This window comes from Hemicordylus capensis, chromosome 1 (genome assembly GCF_027244095.1).
Source record: "Hemicordylus capensis ecotype Gifberg chromosome 1, rHemCap1.1.pri, whole genome shotgun sequence".
Lineage (NCBI taxonomy): Eukaryota > Metazoa > Chordata > Lepidosauria > Squamata > Cordylidae > Hemicordylus > Hemicordylus capensis.
This window is the reverse complement of record NC_069657.1, coordinates 86,763,548-86,790,268: the sequence shown is the minus strand read 5'-3', so window position 1 is coordinate 86,790,268 and position 26,721 is coordinate 86,763,548. Positions and strand designations below refer to the sequence as shown.

Here is a 26,721-nt window from a genome sequence, read left to right as displayed (position 1 = left end):
AGCTTGCGAGCACTCTGAGAGCGGTGAGGGTGGGGGGACATGCAGGCTGGGTCCTCCTGCATCCCACAATGCACCATGCAAGGACTGCAATGCATTGGAGGATACCCCACTGCCAGGCACTCCTTCTGCCCAGCTCTATGGATGCTCGGGCTGCTGGTAGTACCAGCGTCCATATGGCCAGGCGGTGAGGGAGGAGGGCGTGGGCACACCTTCTCCCTCACTTTTAGCCCAGGTTTCAAACCTAGCTATAAAGCTGATGAGCACCAGAATCGGGACCAATCCCAGCACTTCTCATGACCAGGTTTACCCGGGTAGGGCTGAGTTAGCCCAGATAGACCTGGTCATGAGAATAACTTCAACGTTTGCAATGGTTTTCGCTGTGGTGAGTCATCTTGGCTTCAAGGAAGATGAGTCATCTCCAGGAGTGGGGAGGAATGTCAAGCAACATCCTCCCTCTTCCTCTTCCTGAGTGGCTGGCCAGTGCTCAGGTTCAGCCCACCCCTCCCTTATCCTGATTGACAGGAAGGAGAATAAGGCAGGAAGGTCTGGTGGGGAGGGGCCCATCTGCACTTCTTGTTCCAGGTCCCACTCCAACCATGCTGTGCCCCTGCAGTCATATAACATCGTGTAAGTGTTGTTCACTGCCCAGCCAGTTAAGGAGTCCAAGCTTCAGTTACAACTCAGATTTTTCATTCAGTGAATGTTGGCAATATTTTGATGATCCAAACCTTTTTGGATCATAACAGATTACTAAGATACAGTCAAGGACCTTGAGAGAAATATTTGTCCAAGGTGAGACAAATATGTTCATATACAAAGGCCTCTCAAACATAAGTGCATTGAGCCTCTTGGGGGTTGGTCACCCAACAAGGCAGGCCAGACCTCAAAAGCAGCACGAGTGACCAAAGCTTATTTGGCACCTGACCCAGAAAGCAGGATTGGGAAGAAGGATGGGTGATAGGCAGCCCAGGGCAGCAGGCACCCAAGTAGAGGCAGCTGCAGGACAAGACCCAGCCAGAAAACCCAAGGTATCTGCAGGGCTCAGCTGACCTCCTGTGAGAGGGCCAGAAAGCTTTGTGAGACTGTCAGCAGTGCAGCAGACTATTTAGAGCCGGACAGGGCAGCACCAAAGAGGAAGTAAGAGATGTCTGTGGATGGCTGGTGTTGCAGGAAAGGAGCCCAGCTGAATTAAAATGACCCAGAAGAGCAGGATAAAGGTGTCAGTTACCTTGTGTCAGACCAGGCACTCAGATAAGTGCTCGGTCTGAGGCACTTGTGAGGGCCTGAGACCATGGCAGTGCAGGAGAGCAAACAAGAGTCCAGCACATTGCTTTTATCTGACTAGAAAGTATAAGGTATTTTTATATTGCAGAAGGGCATGGTGGTGAGATGTAGACTGCTCTCCCTCACAACATACATATAACCCATAAAATGAACTGAGACTTAATTTGCATCGCCATGCATAGTCCACAGTTCTCCTGACAGGTTATACCTGTAGTGCGGGAAGATGCATGGATCCAAGATCTGCTTCTGTCGCCAGGCCAGTTGCTAGTAATCTGACATTTCTAGTAATCCCATGTTGCTCTATGAATCATTTCAATATAATTAGATCACTAGTGCATTTTTACTTAACGGAACATCTGGTTAATCAAATGACTCAGATATTCCTCAAGGCAATGATGCTGTAATGCTCATACATGACTATTTATTTCACTTTTATCAATGCAGTTTCATCTGACAACCAGACACAAGGGCTATTCACACAACCGGGAGGGGAGGCAGAAGGGCACATGGCAGGATGTAGGGGGGGGGGAGGCAGGGACAAACCTAACTTCCACCAGATGATCGCCGTTCACACAAACCTTGGCTAAAGGCTGGAGTAAAAAGTAGGGTTAGGTGGGTGGACAGCACTGGGATCTGCACAGATCTGGCTAGGCTGCCCTAGCTTGGGTTAGGCTGCTCATGAGAGTAGGCTTACAGTCTAGCAACAGTACTTAACTAATCGAGTATTCCAGCTTGAATCCAGAATAATGAAAGGCAATGTCAGTATGAAATTCTATTTGTAGAAAGCTTCCAGTAGACTTGAATGCTGGGACCTTCATTTTTCCACAGTAAGGACCAAGAACTTGAGAACCAATTTGTCCACCATCACGAATGATAAGTCTGTCATATTTGCAGCCATTAATATCCTCCAGTTCAAAGGAGGACATTGTTAAGGATATCTGCAGAGAAACAATATTTTCAAGGAATAGGCTTTGGCACAGGATTCTCAAGGCAGCTGCTTATTTAAACACCACACATCATAGTGGCCACATTCACACATAACAAGGAACTGCAGTTGAAGGGGCCAGAGGTTCCACAAGTGTTATGTGAGAATGCGAGCAATTGGAGTTTGGCATGGCATGATGAACCCGAGCTTTCAGCTTTGGAACTCCAATCTGAACTCTCAGGTTCTAGTGAATTTCATTGCCGCAACTTGAGGTTGGACGCAGCTTGTGGACAGGCAGGAGACATGTATTAAATACCCAAATAAAAATCTCCATGACCTCTGGGCAGAAAGAGGACATCAGGAGAAATGGGCAATGAAAGAGGACAAAGAAGGAAGGCTATTGACATGGGAGACCTCTACCACCAGCTATTGCTCCATGCCATGCCCCATGATTGGTACATCCAAATGCGGAACTGCAGGCTGCGTCCCCTTCAACTGGAGTTGAGGGAGGAAGCTCCTTCCTCAACTCCAGCTGTGATTGGCTGTGTGGGCTGTCCTTCAGTCAAGAAGGAAGTCTGCACAGCCAGTTCCCCCTCCTCTCTTAAGTCTTGCTAACTGCAGAGAGGACACTCTCTGTTATGTCCAAATTCGGACAGCAGAGCGGGGGGAGGGCGGAGCGGAACCATGAGTTCATTGGGCCCGCAGTTCTGCGTTATGTGCGAATGTATCAATATACATTAAAACTAGTCAGCATTTAGACTGGAAAGAGGAGTACTCAGAGACTAACAAAGCAGCTTCAAATTTGGGAGCAGGCTAAATTTCATGATCTAATATATCACTTCTCCAAAGAGAGCATCAGGTGCAAACTGTATAAATGGTCAGGACTAAAAAAACATAATGTACCTTAAAAGGAGCACCTCATCTGCACATCTCTGATGGATTCCATTGGGAACTGGATCAACCAAAAGTTATTCTGTGCCATACCCACTACCTGTGAGATTGTTATAAATAAATCCCAGAAGGGATTAATCACATTGCCTGACATCCTGACTAAGGCAGTGTGGATGTCTCAGGAGAACACATCTGCACTGTAGATGAAAGCTTTCCCCCTCTCGCCCACCACCCGCTGTTGCACCTGGGTATGTGGGGCAGGGAGTAATTTTCAGCTATCTTCACTGCCTCTGGAAGTGCCTTGTACTTTCAAAAAATATGGGTTGTGCAGCCTTCAGAGACATTTTTTGAAGACAAAAGCACTTCCAATGGCAGAAAAGACCCCACAAATCACACAGACACCCAATGCAGACACAATAACAGCGGGGGAACAGTGGCACGTCTCATCCCCACTGAGAGGATAAGACGTGCAGCAGGCTGCATCCAACTGAGAGGATGCACTTCCCAATGCATTCTCACTAAATTAGTCAGGATGTCAGCCACTGGCGCATAAAATCTTTTTCCCTTTTCATGTACACACACACACACACACACACACACACACACACATGTAATACATATACAAATAAAATATGTATGGGATTTCCCCCTTTGTGATCTATTTTATTTTCTAATTCATTAGAATTAAACAATTTTTAATTTTTAATTAATTATAATTTTACACATTGTAAACAACTAACTTTGCTATGGATTGGTTTAGCTGTCTGAAACAGTCAGCTTTCCCTGCTATGCAATCCTTCCTTGGGCACACGTATGAACATGGGTAAAGTTCATGGGAGGATATAGCACCAAACAAGACATTCAAATAATAATTACAGCACACTGTGGAAATGGTTCTTCACTACAGCAGATGGTGGTCGTGTATAGTCTCAATCACATAAGTATAACTCTGTGCAATCCAGTACCCAGTGAGGGATCAAGTGGTGGGGAAAGTAGCCATTTGTATGTTGGAACTCGCCCAATGTCCTCCTATAGGCTCTGAGACTGATTAGTTATTTATACCAGCTAGGGAAGGCTTTATAAAGGAAGACTCTATAAGAGGCATCGCTGCTCCATAATTATGAACAAAAGAATCCATTTGTCCTGGATATTGCTGATACTTTGGGCAGGGGCCATCTCATATTTTGATGATAACATTTAAGGAGAAAAGTTACCACTCTGGGCTGTAGCCTGTTGAAAGTGATTGCTCTAATCAATGAACCTTTCATTTCCCCTCTTACCCTGCTTCCTACTGGAGCACTGATAATCCATACACAAGCTAGGTTTTTAGGATATTTTCCTGGGAAGTTTGGAGAAGTGATTGTTCCAGAAGCAGCTGTGAAAGTTCTTCCACATGTTACTGAGGTGAGAAGAAAGAAAAGGTTAATTAGAATTTTAAAAAAGGATGATGACCAATTGTTACTCAAAGCATAATGACAAATGGTTACTCACAAAAGAAGAAATCCTGTTGTAGATGCTCTGCTGTTGTGTGACTGCCCAGGAGATCACCCAGTCTCTGCTAAGAGATTGTATGAGGATTGTGTGACAGTGCCACATGAAATGTTCCTAAGCCACGATGGTGCAAATGTTAGAGTATTGGGTTGGATGTGAGAAATCCAGGTTCCAATACATTACTCAGTTCACCAGGCACCTTTGGCACGTCATTCTTTCTTAGTTTTACTAATCTCACCATGTTGTTGGAAGGCTAAAAGGCCAGTGGACAGGCAGGAGACATGTATTAAATACCCAAATAAAAATCTCCATGTCCTCTGGGCAATGGGCAATGAAAGAGGACAAAGAAGGGAGGTTATTGACATGGGAAACTTCTACCACCAGCTTTTGCTCCATGCCATGCCCCATGACTAGTAAGTTACAGCAATCTCTGGAAGCATATCCAAACCCCTATGGACATGCATGTTGAGAAGCAAGAGCATAAGAAGAGACCTCTTGCCCAGTGTTGCTATGCTCCCAACTCCTCTGCCACTGGGTAACAAAGAAATAATGCTGACCATTTTGGACTCAGTGAGACTTACTGGTGAGTTAACATGCAATCTCCAATTAAAAGTTCTTAGTAACAGGATTGGAGAGATTTTTGCCTGGGCCAATTAGAGAATAGATCTGTAGACCTTTATGTGGAGGAGTTTGCTGGGCTCAAACTGTGAGAGCAAATTGATTTAGAGAATCCAGACAATATCACAGGATCCTGTGAGTTTTTAATATTACTCTGCATTTGTCACATGCAGGCAATGAGCCTTTTAACAAGGAGGATAGTAAAAAGTCCAATATAGAATGGAGAAATGTTTGCCTAGATTTAAAACTTACTAGGGACAATCCTACAAAACTGTTCAATTTTGCAAATAAGTGTCTCTTAACCTTCCCAAATACTGCAGATTTCAGTGAGCAAGGAAAGCTGGTGTTGTATTCTAGCCAGGGATCGGCAGTATCCAAAATACAAGTATTTAAAATACATATTTTCAATACTTTTTTATTTTGTATTTAGTATCTAAAATACTTTTCAGAAATGTATTTTGTATCTAAAATACATTTGCTCAGATATTTTGTATTTTTAAAATACATTGCTGAAACCAAAATACATCTCAGCCAATCATTGCTTTGCTTTCTTGCTTCAGAAGCTGCCTTTTTATTGCAAGCAGACAGTCCATTGGCTTCCAAGCATCCTTGTGTGTGTACTCTGTTCCTCTCTCTCTGTCCCCTGAAGTTTGAACAGTTTTATTATTCAATTTAATATTATTGTTTTAATATTCAATTTACTATTACACTGTGTGTGGTGCATTGGGGGATCCCCCCATCTCTGTGTCTATTTACTATATACTATAAACACTTTACTATAATTTTACTATTACACTGTGCATTGGGGGATTCCCCCATCTGTCTCTCTTTGGGACGCACGCAGCCCAAGGAGACACATGATATACAGCAACTGGGTTAAGGGTGAGCTTGTACCCTTAACCTCGGTTAACAGCTGGGTTTAGTAAGGGGGTCAGGCTACATGGGAGTGCCGGGATCCATGAGGATCCCGACACTTCATACAACCAGCCTAACCCATGCTGGGCTGCCCTAGCCTGGGTTAGGCTGCTCATGAGAACAGCCTCAATATCACTGTGGGGCACACAGAACAATAAAGGAAATAAAGCAGACATTCTTGCTTAGACTGGATAAAAAGCTTCTAAAGTTTTAAAAGCCATATTTTTCCTCACAACAGCCTATAAAGTTGGTCACTCTGAGAGACAGAGAGAGGATGCCTCACAGAAGCAGGTGACTCCATGTACAGTATCTCAAGTTTGTTTCTCCCCATTTTATCCTCACAAAAATCCTTTGAGGTAGGCTAGGATAAGAAAGAGTGAGTGGCCAAAATCACCCAATGATCTGACTGAGTGAGGGCTTCAATCTGGGTCTCCCAGTTCTCATCTAAGCAGGATTAACACTGGATACATCCTGTTGTGTTTTGATTTCTATCAACATACTTTGTGTATATTTTCCCTCCCCCCTCCCCACCAAAAAAGCGTGCAGATGACCATAGAGGGTGGTGAGAATGGGGAAACATGAGAAACATAGCAAAAAGAAACAGGGTATTATGTTGTTTTGGAATTATTGATCTGAATGAGTGTTTAACAAGTTGTTCTAGTAAGAAATAATCTGCCTACTTTCTTTTCACTATCCCTATAACTGGACTAAATTTGGTCCAAATCGGTTAGGCAGTTCACAAGTTAGCCCACTTGTGTCTCAAACATTCATCCACCATCATTCTTCCACCCCAACCATTTTGAATTGGTGTGGATGACATCATCACAAACTATATGTTTGAGGTGTCCCTATCTGTCCCTACAACTATACAAAATTTGGTCCAAATTTATTTATTTATTTATTTATTTTATTGTTGAATTTCTATACTGCCTTTCATTAAAAACAACCCCAAGGCGGTTTACAAAAGTTAAAAAACATACAATAAAATGACAATACAAACAATTAAGCTAAAAATATAAAACAAATCTAATTTAAAAACTATAAAATACATGCATAAAAACTATAAATGGATAAAAACACATAGAAGCAGCAATAGAAACAGTCATGTAGAAGCCTGGATAAAAAGCCAAGATTTAAGAAGCTTCCTAAAAACTGTGATGGAGTCTGAGGAGGGAATGGCCACCGAGAGAGCATTCCAAAGTCTGGGGGCAGCAACAGAGAAGGCCCTGTCCTGAGTGCACGACAGCTGAGCCTCCTTCATTGTTGGCACCCAGAGCAGAGCCCCCTCAGATGACCTCATCAAGTGGGCAGCAACCCTTGGGAGCAGGCAGTCCCTCAAGTACCCCGGGCCTAAACTGTTAAGGGCTTTAAAAGTCAAAACCAGCACCTTGAATTGGACCCGGAAACAAACTGGCAGCCAGTGCAGCTCTTTCAGGATGGGGGTGATGTGCTCCCACCAGGCAGCTCTGGATAAAACCCTAGCTGCGACGTTTTGCACTAGCTGCAGTTTCTGGATATTCTTCAAGGGCAGCCCCACGTATAGCGTGTTACAGTAATCCAGCTACGAAATGACTAAGGCATGGGTAACCGTGGCCAGATCTGCCTTCTCGAGAAAGGGATGCAGCTGCGCACTAGCCGAAGCCATGCAAAGGCACCCCTGGCCACCGCCTCCACCTGAGCTTCCAAAAGCAGAGCCGGGTTCAGTAGTACCCCCAAGATGCGTACTTGCTCCTTCAAGGGGAGTGCAACCCCATCCAGAACCAGTAAAATCTCCTCATCCCGATTGGCTCTCCTACTGACCAACAGTACCTCCATCTTGTCCAGATTCAATTTCAGTTTATTAGCCCAGATCCAACCCATCACGGCCTCCAGCCCCCGATTCAAGACATCCACCGCCTCCCTAGGGTCAGATGACAAGGAGAGATAGAGCTGAGTGTCATCCGCATATTTGCACATTCAGTCCAAATTGGTGCTCAGTTGCACACAATTCAAGATGGCTGATGATGCATAAACGTTTGAGGCACAATTGGGCTAACTTGTGGATGGTTTGAACCAAATTTGATACAGTTGTAGTGAGTGACATATAGAGACATCTCAATGACATGGTTTGTGATTATGTCACCCACCCCAATTCAAGATGGCTGACTTATGAATGTTTGAGGCACAAGTGAGCTACCTTGTGGACTGCCTAACTGATTTGAACCAAATTTGCTACAGGTGTAGGGACACATAAGGACACCTCAAAGCTCAAACAAATAGTTTGTGATTATGTCATCCGCCCTAATTCAAGATGGCAGACAAGTGAACGTTTGAGGCACAAGTGGACTAACTTGTGAACTGCCTAACAATTTTGACCAAATTTAGCCCAGTTGTAGGGATAGTGAAAGGAAAGTAAGCAGATTAGTTATTAGTTAGATTACTAGAACAACTTGTTTTAGATACAATACAAGTCTAGCATAATGTGGTCCCATAGAACAGTTATCCTTTGCTGGGATGAAGGGGCGTAGCTAGGGGAGAGGGGGCCCATGTTCTCCTCTCTCCCCAGTAGCCCCTCAGAGTGAGGGAGATAATGAAGAAAATAGGAAGAGGTGGAGCTGGGGGACCCTTAGAACCTGGGGGCCCATGTTCTTTGAACCTATCTGCTTAATTATAGCTACATATTGCTGGGATGATTCATAGCCCCAGAAGGCACAACTTGAGTGATTTAATCTTTGAACAACCCATATTGCATAAAGGAAATGGAAACAAATTTGGATAAGGAACGGACATCTCAAAATTATTTCCTTTTTTCCAAGCATTGTATTTTGTATTTTAAGATGTATTTTGAAATACTATTTTTATTTGTATTGTTTGTTTACCAAGTATTTTATATTTTGTATCTAAACTACTTTTGCTCAAGTATTTTGTATCTAAAATACTTTTAGAAGTATTTTGCCCATCTCTGATTATACCTAGTAATCTTTTATGTTTTGTTGTTGAGAAGTTTGTCCCAGTGGGAATCCTGTAAAGAGTGTGGGAGGTGAAGTCAGAAAGAAAAAGTGAGGGGAAAGAGAAGGAGAAAATGGATTTGCTTCTGAATAAACACTTAATTAAATCTACATACGGTTACTTTGTGCTTATGAGGGAAGGAGCTATAAAACAGTTGGAGTTGCTCATACCATGTGTATAGGAGGCTGTGAAACCTTTTGCTACTGTAGCTTCCTTATTGCTCACAAACTCCACAAGCATCATGTTTCCAGAAGCCACCACTGCAGGCAATTGCCCTGCTCCACAGAACCTGTCCACAAGAACAGAGGAATTTCTGTCGATTCCATCATATATTCGGATGTAGTCAGAGGCACAGTTTGGGGAGTACTGGAGATCAAAATCTTGAAATTTCAGGAAGACCTAAAAGAGAATAAGAAAAAACAAACACACTTGACTTGGGTTTTGCCCAGTTTGTTACAGGCTGTCCTTACCTCGCCCTGAGCCAATGATGCTGCTGATAAGGGTCTCCATGATCTCCTCTGTATGGTGCCAGCAGAAATGTGGATGGGGACACCAGACTCTTAGCATGATAGCAACATGAAAAGTAGTAATTCTATACATTATAGACACAAGAAACATTACCTGTGATATGGAGGCTGCTTGATGTAATGTGTGCACTTGGCCTACTGTTCACATATGTGTAATTACTTACATAAAGAGGATAACCCTTTTCTAAAAATATCTTATTCAGCAAAACTTTGCTACCCTTATTTCCCCCACTTAGCATTTCATCAAAAGGACTGACTGCCTCTAGGCTTCAACTCCACTTCTTGTTTCCCTCACCCCTAACTGCTTTGTTTATTTAGCACCTATGTCCTACAAACAATATTTCTGTGCTGCTTTCTAATGCATTAGAGGCCAGTCAAATGGAGGACTGCAACAATAAAAAAGTCCAGCTGTTTTGTTTATGAGTCATACCAACAGATGCTGAAATAACGGAATCAAGTGCCAAAATAATAACATGCTATTCACTGAGAATACATCAAAAATAGCAGTAAATGCAATTAGTATAGTTCCTTGCACAGAAGTTGTGAAGCACAGCATTTTGTCAATAACTGTTGTCAGCAAGAGCTGACATAGCAATTCAAAACAGACACAATAAGCATTAAATAGCAAGGAAGAGGACAGAAAAGTATTAAATGTATATTAGAGAAGAAATTGATTTTGGAAAATAAATTCAAGCAACTTTTCAAATTTGCTTGCAAAAGAATTAAAGTATATTAACCTAATTTGACTTTTTATCTCACAATACCCTTTACAAGGATTACAATTCTCAAAAGCTCCATCCACCACATTTCCAAACACATCCCCATGTGCTCTTGGCTTCCCAAATATTCTGTTCAGCTTGCAGCAGCTCACATAGTGGTGAAAGTCATTTCCCACACGTTGAGGGCGGCTTGCTGGGTAGTGTGGAGGACTATAACCCAGAGTGGAATCTCCGAGTCTTGCTATGATCCTAAGAAAAACCCAGCTGGCCAAGGGGCCCATCCAGTCCAGCATCCTGCCTCACACAGTGGCCAACCGAGTACACCTATGCATGTGGAGGCTCCCAGAGTGATGCTTTGGTTCCTTGCCATGATCTAAAAGGTAATGAATTTTGTAAGCTGATTCGCAACATTATTCACCAACACTTAAGCTATTGTTCTTCAAAATCCATAAAAGCAAAATTTGAATTTTTTTCAAAATTCAGATTCTGAGAAGTTGCCATTTTTCAAAATCAGCGTGAAATTTTATTTAGTCCCTAATGTATTTCTATAAAGCGGAGAGTAACTGAACCTGCACTACATTATTAATTTCATTTGTTTCCATAAATGTCAGTGCAGACTGCAGGGGCAGGAAATAAATTTTGATGATCTCTGGAGTTTAACTGCATCATGTGGATACATCAATTCAGAAACTGATTTGAAGATCCTTACCTTTACCTTTTCCAGCGGGATCCGAATCAGCCACAGACACCGGACATTGCTGGGGTATGAAGATGGATAGTTGTCAGAGGAGAAATTGCCACTTGAGCTAGGTAGCACAGTGCTACAGTAGTCTAAAGAATGGAAAAGAACAAGGGTGAGGAAGACAAAATGTGCAAAGGAATGACCCCCTCTGATTGTCAATGAAATTCAATTCACGAGAGAGAAATCATTCATAAAGTGTGTTGACTAAAATTCAACTGACTAAAGGTTGTTCTTAGTAAGTTAGAGAATGAAGCAACTAAAATTATGGGGACTCAAAATATTGTTAAACATTTGTGCCCACCCCCCAACAGTTTTTCAATCACAAATGTATATAATACTAGCAAAACATACACCACTATGATGAGTGGGGTGAGGAGGATTGCCTTTTACAAGGATCCTGAGGAAGTGCAGTGCATCTCTGAGCACTGAGTATACAGAGGCATATTGAACCCAGTCCCACTACCCCCATAGGATTCCTGTCAGTGAGGGCAAGGCTACTCAGTGCCAGGGATGAAAGGCAGGTTTGGCCTTCTCTGCAGCACTATCCCCACTGTAGCCCTTCCTTTATATGTGAGAAAGGTAAAGGGGTGCCTTTGGAGACATCATTAGGGTGGGCTGGCAGCTCTTGGTGATCCCAGCAAATGCCACCATTGAGGATTAACCCTGTTATTATTTGCATAATTTACATGCATCAAATGGTGTCCACCCCCCACAACTGAATACAATCCCCAAACAAGGTAAGAATTTTTGCAGCGTGCATGTGTCATAAGTTTAATAAATCATTAGCTGTTTTTAAGGTGTGGCATTTGGAAAAGATTGTGTGTGAATCTCATCTCAGAGTTCCAACAGGGTCACTAGATTTGATAACAGCAACTGATCTCAAATTTTCTCTTACAAAAAAATCCACCATATCTATTGAGAAATAAGTCACGTAGCATTGTTTGTACTCACTGCAGCTGTAGAGCTTGTTGATTTTTTTCACATCTAGATTGCTCAGGCCTTCTCTTTGACCAATTGGTATAGATGTATTACGGATGGGAACAATTGTTGCTTTCCCAGAGTAATAGGAAAAGTCATATCTGAAGAAAAGAGGTACAGAGTACGATTAGAATGAAATATTTTGAATAGCATCTGCCTGGCGACTGTCCTAGAAAGCAGTTAATAATAACTGGGAAAGTGCAGGAAGAACAGCAGCAAACAGTTCAGGCAGCAGGTCATTATAGCTTAAATATACCTTAAAACGTATTTGTTTGGCCTGGCTTTCCAGGGTTTTTTAATCGGTTTTAATATTTTAACCCAGTTTCAGGGTTTTTAATTACTGCAATTGTTTTATTGTTGTTTTAAAATGTTTTTAAATTGTTAATTGTTATATTGTTTTTAATTTTTGTTTTAGCTCTTTACTGTTTTAATGGTTTGTTTTAATTGTAAACCGCCCTGAGCCATTTTGGAAGGGAGGTATAAACATCTAAATAAATAAATAAATAAATAAATTAAATAAATTAAATAAATAAATAAATAAATAAATAAATGCAGGATATTTGGGTTCAGGAACAAAGATGCATGCAGACCCTCCCCATTTGCAGCAGGAGGATGTCTGGGTCCTGATAAGAATGTCTCTATAACACTCTGCAGAGAAAAATGGTAAAAAGAAAGACAATAATAAAATATGCTTACAATACTGTATACTAATTTTGTTTTTAGTAGATCTGAAACTGCTAGTGCTTGTTTCTGGCACTGATCTGATGAACCTTTCCTTAACTTAGGGCAGTTTCAGAAGTGTACTTACAACGTTGATCATCCATAGTTTTTTTGTAAGTGTGGTGGTCCCTACATTACAAGTACACATCCATAGTTGCATATATTGTATAACGGCAAACACCGGTTATCTTTTATTCACAATGATTAATATTAGAGGGAAGTGCTGATTGGGATTCCTAATTTTAGGGGGGAGGGGTTTATGTAGTTTTAGTTTTAGTTTTAATTTGGGCTTGAGCCTGTATGCTATTTTGCTTTTATGTTTATGTAATCGGTTTTTATTGGATTATTGGATTTTATTTTATTTTACTAGTTTTTAAAGTTTGGCCTGCATGCTGTTTTACTGATATGCTTTGCGTAATCTCTTTTTATTGGATTTATTTCATTGTTTTGCTATAGTCTGATGACTACAAGCAAATAAAATCTATACTGCTACTACTACATCCGAAGTGCTCAATCTGGATGTCCTTAAGCGGTTCAGTGCCTCCCTTGGGAAGTGCCGAATTGTCTTGGGCACCCACAGCTGAACTGGTTCAGCAGGGTGGGGAGTGGTTCCCTTTAAAAGTAGGTAAGCAGGTCCTTATCTGCTTTGCTGCTGCCCTGCCACTTTTCCAGGCATGGTACTTGCTCTACCAAAGGCAGTTCATGGCTGCAGAACTGTTCCCTGTAGCCTGCATGAGGCACATGTGCTTTTGAATGCCATGCTGCTTTACTCTTTCTGCATGTTAACAGAAACTAGCCTGGAACTGGGAACTTCAGATGCACACTTGCATATGTGCTAAAGAGGACTGTGTACACCTATGGATTGTTGGTGTGGTCAGTATATATTAAAAACTATGCTGAATTAGAAAACGTACACCTGAAGAAGTGTGGGGTTTATACATTAAAGTAAGATTGTGGAAAAAGGCTTCCATGCTATGACTGAATTTTATATTTAAAAATCTCAAGCCCTCCACTGTCATGATGGAGAAAGGCCCTGCCTTGTCATTCCAAATGCTATCACCCACAATGAATGCATAATCTGATTAATGATATCAATTCTACTCTAAGACTTAAGTGGGCAGGACAGATACTGTAGGTATCAGAGTACATCTCCAAACTGAAGAGGAAATAAAAAAGAAATAGAAAAGGTGGGGAGGAAATAGACAAATTGGGTTCCAATTTAGGGATCTGAATAGTTCAGAATCTTTGCCTTCAAGTTATAAGCAATTCCACCTAAAAAAAGAAGATACCTCAAATGACAACTTACATGCCATAGTGCATCACTGAAGCATAGTCATATGGAAGGTCCAGATTGTTGGAAGTCACTTTCTTAAAGTTTCCATGTTCCCCTATAATGGAGTAAATCAACAAGGTACTAAAAACATATTTAGAATATAGGAAGGAAAGTAGAAGGAAATACAGCTTTCTATTATTGGCCCAAGCCTTCCAAGAATAAATATGTTGTGAAAAGAGCAATAGCTAACTTGGCACAGAGGCACCTTTTAACATGGTGATTCTCTTTATTTAGCAGGGGAGAGTAACTGGCCCTATTCACCCCCAGCACAGTACCTCCAGTGACTGTTGCTAGTGTGTATCTGATGTTTCTTTTTAGATTGTGAGCCCTTTGGGGACAGGGAGCCATCTTATTTATTTATTATTTCTCTGTGTAAACCGCCCTGAGCCATTTTTGGAAGGGCGGTATAGAAATCGAATAAATAATAATAATAGCTGACACTCAAGTCCTGAAGTCCTTGGGCATTTCTGATTACCCTCCTACAAGACATGACCTGTCTTGCAAACAGAGGTGCTCTAACCCCTGGACCTTGGGGCCCTAGTCCGTGGCCTCCAAGGCCTGGGGGGGGGGCTTCAAAGGCTGAGGGAACTCCTGCCACTGCTGTGAGCCGCCCCACCGCCATGTACCCTCCTCCCCGATATGCCAGCTGCCCATGTGTGCGGCCAGGGGTGGAGGGTGAGGCGAGCAGACCTTCCCTCCCCCACTCATGGTGGTAGTGGGTGGGTCATGGACGTGACACTGTATTTGTACTGCGCAGGTGCACCAGAATGCCTTGCAGTTCTAAGAGGCTGCTGAGCCGGAAGATCGGACATTCGCTCTCTGCCCACCGAAGCCGCCGTGGGGGGGCTTGCTCACCTCACCTCTGGCTGTGCACATGGGCAGCTGGCATATCAGGGAGAAGGGCTCAAGGCGATGGGGGGAGGGCTTGCGGGGGAGCCTTGCAGCAGGGGCAGTCCAGGTGCCCAGCTTCCCTGGGTGTGCCCCTGCTTGCAAAAGTCAAAGATCTGAGGCCAGAAGTGGACAATGGCACATGAAGTTGAAGGACGAAGGGACATAATAATAAGGAAAGTAGAGAACATCCCACAATCCCATAACCACAAATGTTGTAGTGAAATAAGAACAGATCTGCTGGATCAGGCCCAAGGCCCATCTAGTCCAGCATCCTGTTTCGCACAGTGGCCCACCAGATGCCACTGGAAGCAACTGGTATTCAGAGGCATCCTGCCTCTCAGGCTGGAGGTGGACTAGTAGCCATTGATAGACCTCTCCTCCATGAAGTTATCCAAACCCCTCTTAAAGCCATCCACATCATTGCTGTCACCACATCTTGTGGCAGAGAATTCCACAAGTTGATTATGCGTTGTGTGAAAAAGTATTTCTGTTTGTTGGTCCTAGATTTCTTGGCAATCAATTTCATGGGATGACCCCTGGTACTAGTGTGAAAGAGAAATTTCTCTCTATCCATTTTCTCTGCACCATGCATGATTTTATAGACCTCTATCATGTCTCCCTGCAGTTGTCTTTTTTCTAAACTAAATAGCCCCAGGTGTTGTAGCCTTGCCTCATTAGAAAGGTGCTCTAGGCCCCTGATCATCTTGGTTACCCTCTTCTGCACCTTTTCCAGTTCTACAAGGTCCCTTTTTAGATGTGGTGGCCAGAATTGTACATTTTGTATAAGGGCATTATAATATTAGCTGTTTTATTTTCAATCCCATTCCTAATGATCCCTACCATAGAATTGGCCTTTTCCACAGCTGCCATACATTGAGTCGACACTTTCAACTAGCTGTCCACCATGACCCCAAGATCTCTCTCTTCTGCTCAGTCACCGACAACTCAGATCCCATCAAAGTATACTTGAAGTTGGGGTTTTTCATCCCAATGTGCATCACTTTACACTTGCCAACATTGAACTGCATTTGCCATTTTGTCATCCACTAACCCAGTTTGGAGAGATCCTTTTGGAGCTCCTCACAATCTGTTTTGGATTTCACTACCTGGAAGAGTTTAGTATCATCTGCAAATCTGGCCACCTCATTGCTTACCCCTACTTCTAGATCATTTATGAATAAATTAAAAAGCACCATCCTAGTACAGATCCCTGCAGGAACCCACTTCTTACTTCCCTCCATTGTAAAAACTCTCCATTTATACCTACCCTCTGTTTCCTGTCTTTCAACCAGTTAGCAATCCACATGTGTACTTGTCCCCTTATTCCATGACTGCTAAGTTTTCTCAAGAGTCTTTGATGAGGAACTTTGTCAAAAGCTTTTTGGAAGTCCAGGTGTACTATGTCAACTGGATCACCTTTATACACACATTTGCTGACATTCTCAAAGGATTCCAAAAGGTTTGTGAGGCAAGATTTACCTTTGTAGAAGCCATGCTGGTTCTCCCCCAGCAGGGCCTGTTCTTCTACGTGCTTTACAATTTTATCCTTGAGGATACTTTCCATGAATTTGTTCGCAACAGACATTAAGCTAACTGGCCTGTGATTTCCCGGATCACCCCTGGATCCCTTTTTGGTGTTACATTTGCTACTTTCCAGTCCTCCAGTACAAAGCCTGATTGTAGGGATAAGTTATATATCTTTGCAAGGAGTTATATAGAGTTCTTTGAGGACTCTTGGATGGATGCTATCTGGCCCTGGTGATTTTCTGGTTTTTAATTTTCCCAGACAGTTTAGAACATCATCCTTTGTCATTTCTATCTGACTCGGTTCTTTAGCCTCCATCCCCCAAAAGCCTGTTTCAGGAACAGCTTTATATCATCAGTATCCTCTGCCATGAAGACGGACACAAAGAAATTCCCAGATGTTCTTGATCTGGAAATCCAACATCTGGATTCCCAGATGTTGTTGACTACAACTCACAGAATCGCCAGCTGCAATGGCTTTTGCTTGGGGATTATGAGAGTTGTAGTCAACAACATCTGGGAATCCTTGTTAGAGGAAACACTGGTGAAGATGTACAAATAGATTTGAGTCAAAACGATTCAAGCTCAAATCATGTTGATTTGAGTGATACAAATCAACTCTCCTTAGAATAAAGGATCTTATTTGAGTTCAAATTGAATCAGTCCCCATTACAGTTGAATCGATTTTAGTGATTTGAGTGGTGAGCATCATTTTGGAGGGCTTGCCCAATTGTTTCTCAGTCCCCTCCAAAAGGTAAAGTTGCAAAGTTGTGCTGTCGAGTTAGTGTCAACTCCTGGTGACCACAGAACCATGTGGTTTTCTTGGTAGAATACAGAAGTAGTTTACCATTGCCTTTTCCCGAGCAATATGAGATGATGCCTTTCAGCATCTTCCTATATCACTGCTGCCTGATATAGTAGTTTCCCATAGTCTGGGAAACATACCAGTGGGGATTCGAAGCAGCAACCTCTTGCTCCCTAAGCAAGTTACTTCCCCGCTGTGCCGTTACGTGGCTCCTCTCCAAAAAGTCCCACCACAAATAAAGCCTGCTTCCTTATTGGGGGGGGAGGGGTTATATGATTTTTTCTAGCTTCTGTGTGTGCACCACAGTGCTATATAGAGCATAAATAGACTACCCCAAGCCCACACCCACTTCTCCCCTCACCCATCAGAGTTAGGGCTTAATTTTTTAAAACCACCAAGACATCCAAAAGGGTGCAAAGCAGAGCCAAAAGCAGAGCAGCAGGCAGAGGAAGGGGTGATGCTGTTGGTCATGGTGGGTAACGGCGAGAGGGGCACTGTTCCAATTTTTGCAAGCTAATTCACATATTTTAATGTTAAAGCCTGTTCATCAGCTCCCTGTGAGGATGGAGCTCTGTCTTGCACTGCCCCCCTAACATTGCATGACATGTCAGCCAGTCTGTTTGTTTTTATATTATTTTAGGTGTATATTGGCCAGAATATTCAATATTCCAACAGAGAGAGAGAGGAATAAATAGAAAGAAACAAATAAAGAAATCACCATCTATACCAAGCAAGAGCTATGAATTGTCACTCAAGCACCAGTAGATATACCTGCTGCAACATACTCCCAGTTGATTTTAACATGCTTGTCTCGATCACTCCGGACCTGTTCATGTATGAAACCCAGTGCATGGCTGAGCTCATGCTGAATCGCTCCTTTATATGTGCAGCCATATTTCACCAAGCCCACTTGCTGTCTGCCCCCAATCTTCCCGATATAAGAGAAGCATCTGAGAACAAGATAGAAAGCAAAAAGCAATGTTATCACTAAAGGATACATGATGTGTTCTTGAGGGAAAAAATGGTAAAGAGAAGACCAATTGTACAACTCTATGCCCATTTATTCAGAAATATGCTCACTGTGTTCAGTGGGGTTTACTCCCTAGTAATTATGCTTAGGAGTGCAGCCTTCATCATCTCCTTGGCTGAGCAAATCAAGATATTGGGTTCCAGGGCTGCACAACTTCAGGTCTCCTGCTGTTGTGGGACTACAACTCCCATAACCTCCACCCACAGTGACCAATGGTCAGAAATGATGGGAGTTGTCAAGAGCATGTCAAAGCAAAAACAACCAGAACTCTGATAAGTGTAGGAGACAAATTCATGAACGCAAGTAGTATATACAGTATATCACAAAGTGTTTCAAACAATAAACTCTTCACCAAAAGACAATTTTAAAAAAGGAGTAATTCATAACTATTGTTGTCTAGAGGTAAGGAATTACTGGCCCCTATAGTGGTAACTAGCACGTTCAGCATTTTGTCTGTAAGATGATATTACTCTTGAATATCGGAAGGAAATTGGTACATGTATTTAGGACACTGTTCTTCATTTCAAGCTACAATAACAGCTTAACCCACAGGCTCATTTTCAAAATAGAGAGTAAAATGTAAAATATATTGTAATAAAATCTCTAGGCGGTGATATATCCCTACAGCTCCAAAAAGAATGTTCCTATTCAGTGCTTCAGCTTGTAGTGCTGTTCATGGGGTTTGCTGGCAGTCCTGAACCTGAGCATTTTATTGCTGTATAGTGGGATTCTGGAGGGTGGAAAGCAAAATGGTGTTCTTTCATGTTTCCTCCCTCCTAAAACCTCTTTCTATAGTGCAGGGGGAGAAGTTTTTTAAGACTATGGTAGGCATTTCCCCAAGCTAATTCCTGATCCAGAATACTTACTATAAGTTGTTGTTGTTGTTGTTGTTACATTTATATCCCGCTCTTCCTCCAAGGAGCCCAGAGCGGTGTACTACATACTTAAGTTTCTCTTTCACAACAACCCTGTGAAGTAGGCTAGGCTGAGAGAAAAGTGACTGGCCCAGAGTCACCCAGCTAGTATCATGGCTGAATGGGGATTTGAACTCGGGTCTCCCCGGTCCTAGTCCAGCACTCTAACCACTACACCACACTGGCCACGCTGGCAGTTATTAAGCTGGAGAGGCTGTCTGTAGAAAGCAATGGAAAAATCCAGGATTTCAGCATAGCTATAATTGCGACTGGAAACCCTCAGACAAAAATCTGCCACAATAACAGGAGTTCCATCTCTCTAGACAATTATATTAGTGATAATATTTTTAAAATTTTTATGCCCTTGTCTGTAAAGTCCTGGGTTGATGACACAATATCTGTGTTTCAAGTTCAAGCCCTAACTTGACCCTTACACCTGTTTTCAGAGTTATATCAAATATATAAAACATACTGTAGTACTTGAATGAAATATATTTATGCTTAAGACAAAATTCTCCATTTGATGTTTCAACACTTACTCAGTCACTGCACTTATTTTTTGTGGGGGGGGGGACTGGGGGTGGTGGAAAGATGCAAAATAGATTGCAAAGTGATACTTGAAATGAAGTCCCCTCAAGAACACTGCACTTTACTAGCAACATATTAAGAGGAAATATCCCATTAAGATCCATTTCTTATTGTACATTTTAAATACATAGATCTTAATGTCCATATTGGAAGATTAATGGAAAAATCACACAACATGGCTTAGTACTACTACAAATACGTATAGGTGCTTTTCAACCAAAGTTCTCTTAAGTCATAGCAAAAGTGAATGTTCAGCAAAAGAACTTAGAAACAGTTTGAACTTCAGAACTCATTAGGGGAAATTACACTTACTTATTTGCAGCAGAAATATCCAGATAGTCATGTTCTGTTGTGCGACTGATAAATCGGATGCATGTCAGTGCCATAAATTCTTGCATAGCTTCATCTATCGCAGCCCTCTCCTCCACCGCTAAAAATCACATTTTAAAGAATATATTGTAATAACTAGTACTATCTGTGTAAAGTTCAAAGAGAAGAATTTTGCCAACAGATTTCCTTACAGGTTTCCTTACACAGCTTACAGGTGCATTCTTGTGGGCACTCTACTGGGGTACAATATTCATGACCCCTGAATACCTAAATATAGCTTCTTTATCATGTTGAACTGAGCTCCTATCTTTGTTCTCTATCCTGAATTCACATAAAAGTTAGAACATTCTGCATCAGCGACTGTAGAGATTTGCAGTCCTTCTGTACTGCACTAGCTTGATACTTGACAGTTCTTTGTAAAGAATTTATTTATTGCAGTCTATTGCAGCTGGGAATGATGGGAGCTATAATCCAACAACAGCTGGAGAGTTGTTGTTCACCTCTGTTATACACCGTATTTACCCAAATAGAAGATAACTCTGAATATAAGTACTTAAAAAGTACAGGTTAAATACAGGCTCTATCTGCATTTACACAAAAGGAAGAGGACTGAATTTACAATGACCCCACAATTTCTAACATCAAAGAACTTTGAAAGAATCTAGGCTTAGACTGAGGTAAATATGGTATGCATTAACACTTCCATTTTCAACTAGTCATTGTTTGCCTATAAAATCTCTTGCCACAGTAAACTTGTTAATCTTTAAGGTGCCATCTTGCTGTTTCCTTTTCCTCCTGTAATCCAATCAGTCTTAAATATTCATAGCCCTATAGCCTTCTGATTATGACCTCAAACCAGCATCATCTGCCCAGGGGGTTTCATGAACCCTCAATCCACATCATGTACAGATGGAGAACTCTGCACAGGCCACTGGGATGAAGAGAAAGATGAGTTGCCTTACTCCAGAGCTTAGAGAGGCAGCTTAGACCTTTTGGAGACAATCCTGAATCATTCCACTGGTCACCCATTTGCTCTCATCAAGATCCCTGCTGATGGAGAAGGCAGTGGGACAGTTTGCCACTGCTCATTTTTGCCACAGACAGAACAACATAGTCACAGCCTACCTGGGGATGTAAGGAGGATGCCCTTGAGCTTTGGACCCTTGCTCTGAGAGCTCTTCTGGGCCCTGCAGCACCTGAGTCCTGCTGAGCTGTCTAATATAATAATATTTAGCATTGGTATGGTGCTCTCAAATGTTCAATAACACACTTGAACATTTGATGTGACCCTTACTTGATATAACCCTTACCGCAACCTTGTAAGGTCAGTATTATTGCCCCTATATTGCAACCAGGGAACTGAGGTGGGGAGGGAGAGGCTTGCCTAAGACCATCTAGCGAGCTCATGGCAGAGCCAAGTTTCGAACCAAGAAAGTCCTGTTTTGTAGCTTAATCTCTTTAGCCACCACAGTGCTGCACCGACTGTCTGCAACCTGGACCCTGCTCCAAACTCCTGTGGCTTTCTGCTGAGATTGCCCTCTGCTCCAGGTCAGTTCTTCCTAAGGCCAGGAGGAACATGGCACTTGCCTGATTAAGGTGTGAGTAGCATCATTAGCATCTCTTTCCCATTGCTGTCTATGAGCAAATCACTATCTGTGATTTGTCTAGTGCACTTCATTATCTGTAATAAGGATGTACAGTGTAAATGTACAGATGGCTTGTTGTGAAGCTTAAAAATGACATACAAAACTCTGTAGAGATATTAACTGGAATATTGATTAGTCCATCTTCTGACTTGGGCCAATAGCAACTCCCACTGCAGCTCATGGCACTGCGTTGTGTTCTTCTCCTTCTATAGATGATATCATCCTGGTGCAAATCTCTTTCCCCTACAAAGATAAAATGGCAATGGGAGAGAAGGCACTGAAACAAATATTAATTGGCAAAGCAATTAATTGAAAATCACTTCCAAATGAAGTATTGTTGCTTATTATTTAGAGCTATGTTTGTACTATAACACAAAAAATGGTGGTGTTAAATTGGGCTTGCCTCACTCTTAGAGATGAAAAGACAGATACTTGCAAATGGGACACAGCATTATTCTAATCAATGAAGTCTATGGAATAGTAGAGATTCTCTATAAAGTTGAAGATAAGCCAACTGGCCAAGTTCCACTGTGGCCCCACATTCAGCATCAGCTGTAAACATGCAAGTCTCCCCATGTAATTAGTCCGGTTTCAAATTGTGGAAGAGTCCTATACATGTATGCATGTGAGGCCCCTGTGTTGAATGCACAGTGACTGGGGTTGTGGCCAGTGAGCAAATTACTGCTCACTCTCACATCTTCACTCAACATGGAGTGGGGTCATCAGCCTTAAGAGGCCATTCAATGGATAACTATCAGGGCATCAGTAACCTTGATGGCACTTCTGCACTTAATACAGGACCACACTTGTAAGCAGGGAGCTTTTAGTTGATGGCACAGGAGTCCTGAAAAGCCTCAATATACCATTTGCCTATCCACATATTAGATAGGCAGGTCTTTTACATTTTAAAAAGTAACCAGGTCTAGGCCAGGTGGGTGGGTGGGGAGAGAAACAAACAAAACAACACAGAAAACATGGGAATGCAGCAGTCTCGCAATGTTATCTTGATACTCCATTAAACATTAAAAAGTGAGTGAACAGAGAGTGGCAATTCCAGATTATATCACTACAATGCAAGGAAACTAGAACAGGTTAGTTTCAATTTCTAAACTAGCCTATAAATTGTACAGATAATCACTTTGATATCTTGCTTATTTCTGCCTTACAGGTGTTTCAGGTCAGATTTCATGTGTGGAAAAAGATATGAATTATGCTACACCTGGCAAACTAACTTCAACATGATGTAGGAAAGAAAATTGCCTTGGAAAGAAACAAAAACCAGCCCTGCTTTCTTTCAGTTTATGAATTGAGGATGCTCATATAGTAACAAAATACTGCAAGACAGTTCTTCAACAGGTATATTATTTCTTACTGTGCTTCAAAGTGTTACAATTTTTAAGCCATAAGGACCCATATTTTTTATTTCAAGGGTGATTAAAATATCACAGAAAGTATAATTAAGCTTCAGTGCATAAAGCAGGAGATACTAAACAACTCAATATTTTAATTAAGGTTGGCAGCTTCTATATTGGGCACCTAGAATAAAACCCAATGGGGTTTTCTCCTCCACTGAAGGGGAACTATAGAGGAACACTAGCTTGTTCTAGTGAAGCTGTCATAGATTTCAGTGAGACTTATGGTGGACAATTTTGCAATAGCCCATGCACCTAGTGTCCCTAAAGCAAAGGTTGGTAGAAAGTAGAGTGAAATCAAGTGGTAAATCTCTGGATCCAAGATCTTGATTCCATCTGTCTAACAATAGCAATAAATGTATAGTTAAATTTACATTTAACCATCACATTATGATGCTGGAACTTATCCAGGTTTTTGTGTGAACTGGGGTTTAAAACAAATTCCAGACTGAGCATATGGTCAGAGGCAGCCTGTTCCTTAATAATAACTGCATGCCTACCCGCTTGAGTCATTATTATGCACTGAAGTTTGCCCATCCCTGCTCTAGGGCAGGGGTTCCCAATCTTGGGTCTCTCTCCAGATGCTGTTGGACTACAACTCCCATCACCCTGATGGGAGTTGTAGTCCAACAACATCCCAAGGTTGGGGACCCTTGCTCTAGAGCAGTGTTTCTCAATGTTTTTGGAGTCGTAGACTGGTACGTTATTCATGCACAGTTTCCTGGATTAGTAAGGGGGTCACCCCCACCCCCAGGCACCACCCCTCCGCAAAAAACTATTTCTGGCAGCTTTCTGGATCTCATTTCCAGACAGCCTTTGCTGCTGGATAAGGTTCATTGCAAGGAAGTGAAATGAACATTATCCAGCAGCGTGGGCTGCCTGGAAATGAGCTCTGGAGAGCTCCCAGTGGCCCCCGCTGGCCCAAAATTGTTTGTTTTGGGGGGTAATTTTTATTAGTGATGCCTCATGGACCGGCACCCAATGCCTTGTGGACTGGCGCTAGTCCACGGGCCAGTGGTTGAGAAACACTGCTCTAAAATATTAGCCTCTCAGTCATATCATATAAACCAGAAACAACCTACAATAATTTAAGAAATAAAAGTATGGCATAAGTGCAACACTGAGAATATCTTATCAAAACATTTTAATTCAAGCTCACCTGTGCCACTGGTTTCCTGGTTTCCCTGCAAAAGAACAAATGTTTAGGATGTGCCATAGAAATGTAATTATTACAATGTACAATTGCAGCACAGATGCAGAAAACAAGTTCAAGAGATATGTTTTCCTAGATATAATCTGAAGTAGAACCAAGAACACACCTGGATAGGTTTACCTAGTGTGAATGTATGAAAGGACAACAAGAAGGCTGACAGTGCCAAAAAATTCATCTTTGGATCTCGTAGCAGGTTCTTGTAGGCTGTTGGGAGTTCTACTCCTCGAACCCTAGCTAGTATGCTTCCTATTTATATGATGGGGTTTATATAAACACTGTTGGCTTTAATCATTGTAGAACAGCTAGATAGTCAACTATTTTCACAGAAACAAACAAGCTATGAGAATTCCCAGCAGAGCTGGCTGAGTATCATTTCATGCTACTTTATCATTAGAAAACCAAGGAAGTGTTGCAATATGAGCAAAAGTAGTTGTTGAGTGAGTCAAAATGAACTTTGTGAGAAATCTATAAATAGATGGGGATGAACTTTTTTGCATGAGTACTAGGGCCAGTTTGAATCCCTGCTGGTACTATATCGGGCAGCAGCGATATAGGAAGATGCTGAAAGTCATCATCTCATACTGTGTGGGAGAAGGCAATGGTAAACCCCTTCTGTATTCTGCCAAAGAAAACCACAGGGCTCTGTGGTCGCCAGGAGTCAAAATCGACTTGACAGCACACTTTACTTTACTACAGTCATCAACCTTTACTAGGGTCATCTTTCTGCAGGTGTGTCAATCCCACTGACTTAGTTGCTTCATCGAGATAGGTGTTGAACCTTAGATGTATGAGTTTCAGAAAGAACAGCTCACATTTTATAATTTAACTCTGGTTTATTGGCACAAAAGTTGTAACTTGGACATGTACTTCTTAAAGGTGTTGGCGTATTCAGTCGATTCTTTCTTTGCAGACCAGCTTCAAATACGTATTAATTAAGATCCAATCCTATTTTAACCTTAATAATCCTACCTACCATTCTTCACCCCCTGGGATCCCCATATCCCGACAGCAGCACACTTTCCATGCAGGTCCCAGTGTCTACAGTTCTTGTAGTGACTCCAGCTGGACATGGGAACAAAGAGACATGTAGCTGAAGGCATGTAGAGGAATGCATGAAGTGCTTCAATTAGAAAATTTGTAGACTGCCCCAAGCTTCTGGGTCTGGCTGGTTTACAACAACACAAAAAAGATTAAAAATGAAAACATTAAAACACTTTTACACCACAATCCAGTTTAAAAGCTTGGATGAAGTCTTTAGAGACTTTTTAAAAGTTTAAAAGACTTTTAAAAAGTCTTTAGAGACTTTTAAAAAGTTGTCAGAGATGGGGAGGCTCTTATTTCAGCAGGGAGCACATTCCAGAGTCTCAGGGCAGAACAGAAAAGGCCCGTCCTTGCAGACGAGCTGGTGGCAACTGCAGATGAAGCTCTCCAGATGACCTCAAAGGGTGGTTGGGCTCATGGTAAAGATGACATTGAGGCGATTCTCATGATTGCCTGAAAGCGGGCTAAGGGAGCCTAGCCCGCTTTGGGGCGATCATGTGCTGCAACAGGAGCCGTGTGGCTCCCAGCAGCTAACCCTCTTAAGTACCCCTCCCCTTAGCCCAGGTTAGTAGAGCAAGTGCTCCACTAACCCAGGCTTCTGGATCGTATGCCACCTTGGGGCGGCTCCATGCCGTGGCAACACATGATTAGACCCCTGCCAAGAGGCTGCAAGCAGCCTCCTGGGCCCGGGGGTCTCTCCAGCATACCCCGCGGACTTGCACAGGGCATCCTGGGACTTCCGGGGGCTGCATGGCCCCCAGTCCCCGCAGCCCCTGCTGGCTCTGTGACGGAGCCGGCAGTCAAGTGGGCAGCCAACCCGGCCGCCTAGGGCTCTGCAGATGATTGTCAGTGGGGAGGGCGGGCTAAGCCCACTCTCCCTGCAGACCTCATTTTGGTGAGTTTCACTGATCATGGGACTCGCCTCTTAAATAACCAGGGCTTAATCTGTTTAGGGCTTTATAGGTTATAACCAACACCTTGTATTTTGCCCAGAAACTTAGCCAGTGTAGTTCTTTTAATATAGGAGTCATATGGTTTCTCCGAGGTGACCCAGAGACCAACTTGGCTGCCACATTCTGCACCAACTGCGGTTTCTGGACAATGTATAAAGGCAGCCCCACATGGAGCGCATTGCAGTAAATAGGTCTGGAGGTTACCAACATATGGAGATGGGGAGACAGGGGGTATATCCACTA

At 42.4% G+C, this 26,721-nt stretch overlaps 1 protein-coding gene across 5 annotated transcripts in view; it reads right to left on the bottom strand.

Moving 5' to 3' along the window:
* Positions 1 to 26,721, bottom strand: part of LOC128340965 (embryonic protein UVS.2-like) — an 86,727-nt gene that overhangs the window by 618 nt on the left and 59,388 nt on the right. For 2 of the 5 annotated variants that reach the window (XM_053286914.1, XM_053286912.1), the window contains exons 3-12: positions 24,431 to 24,455; positions 21,959 to 22,102; positions 20,196 to 20,313; positions 18,123 to 18,301; positions 14,105 to 14,186; positions 12,052 to 12,179; positions 11,068 to 11,189; positions 9,283 to 9,511; positions 4,381 to 4,499; positions 2,000 to 2,222 (exon numbers count right to left, since the gene is read on the bottom strand). In XM_053286914.1, the coding sequence (XP_053142889.1) occupies positions 2,000 to 2,222; positions 4,381 to 4,499; positions 9,283 to 9,511; positions 11,068 to 11,189; positions 12,052 to 12,179; positions 14,105 to 14,186; positions 18,123 to 18,301; positions 20,196 to 20,313; positions 21,959 to 22,040 (1,282 nt within the window). In that variant the 5' untranslated portion in view covers positions 22,041 to 22,102; positions 24,431 to 24,455. Of the gene's footprint in view, positions 1 to 1,999; positions 2,223 to 4,380; positions 4,500 to 9,282; positions 9,512 to 11,067; positions 11,190 to 12,051; positions 12,180 to 14,104; positions 14,187 to 18,122; positions 18,302 to 20,195; positions 20,314 to 21,338; positions 21,452 to 21,958; positions 22,103 to 24,430; positions 24,456 to 24,590; positions 24,660 to 25,457; positions 25,547 to 26,721 lie in introns of those variants that run through there. The other 3 variants (XM_053286910.1, XM_053286909.1, XM_053286911.1) reach the window with 3 other exon arrangements.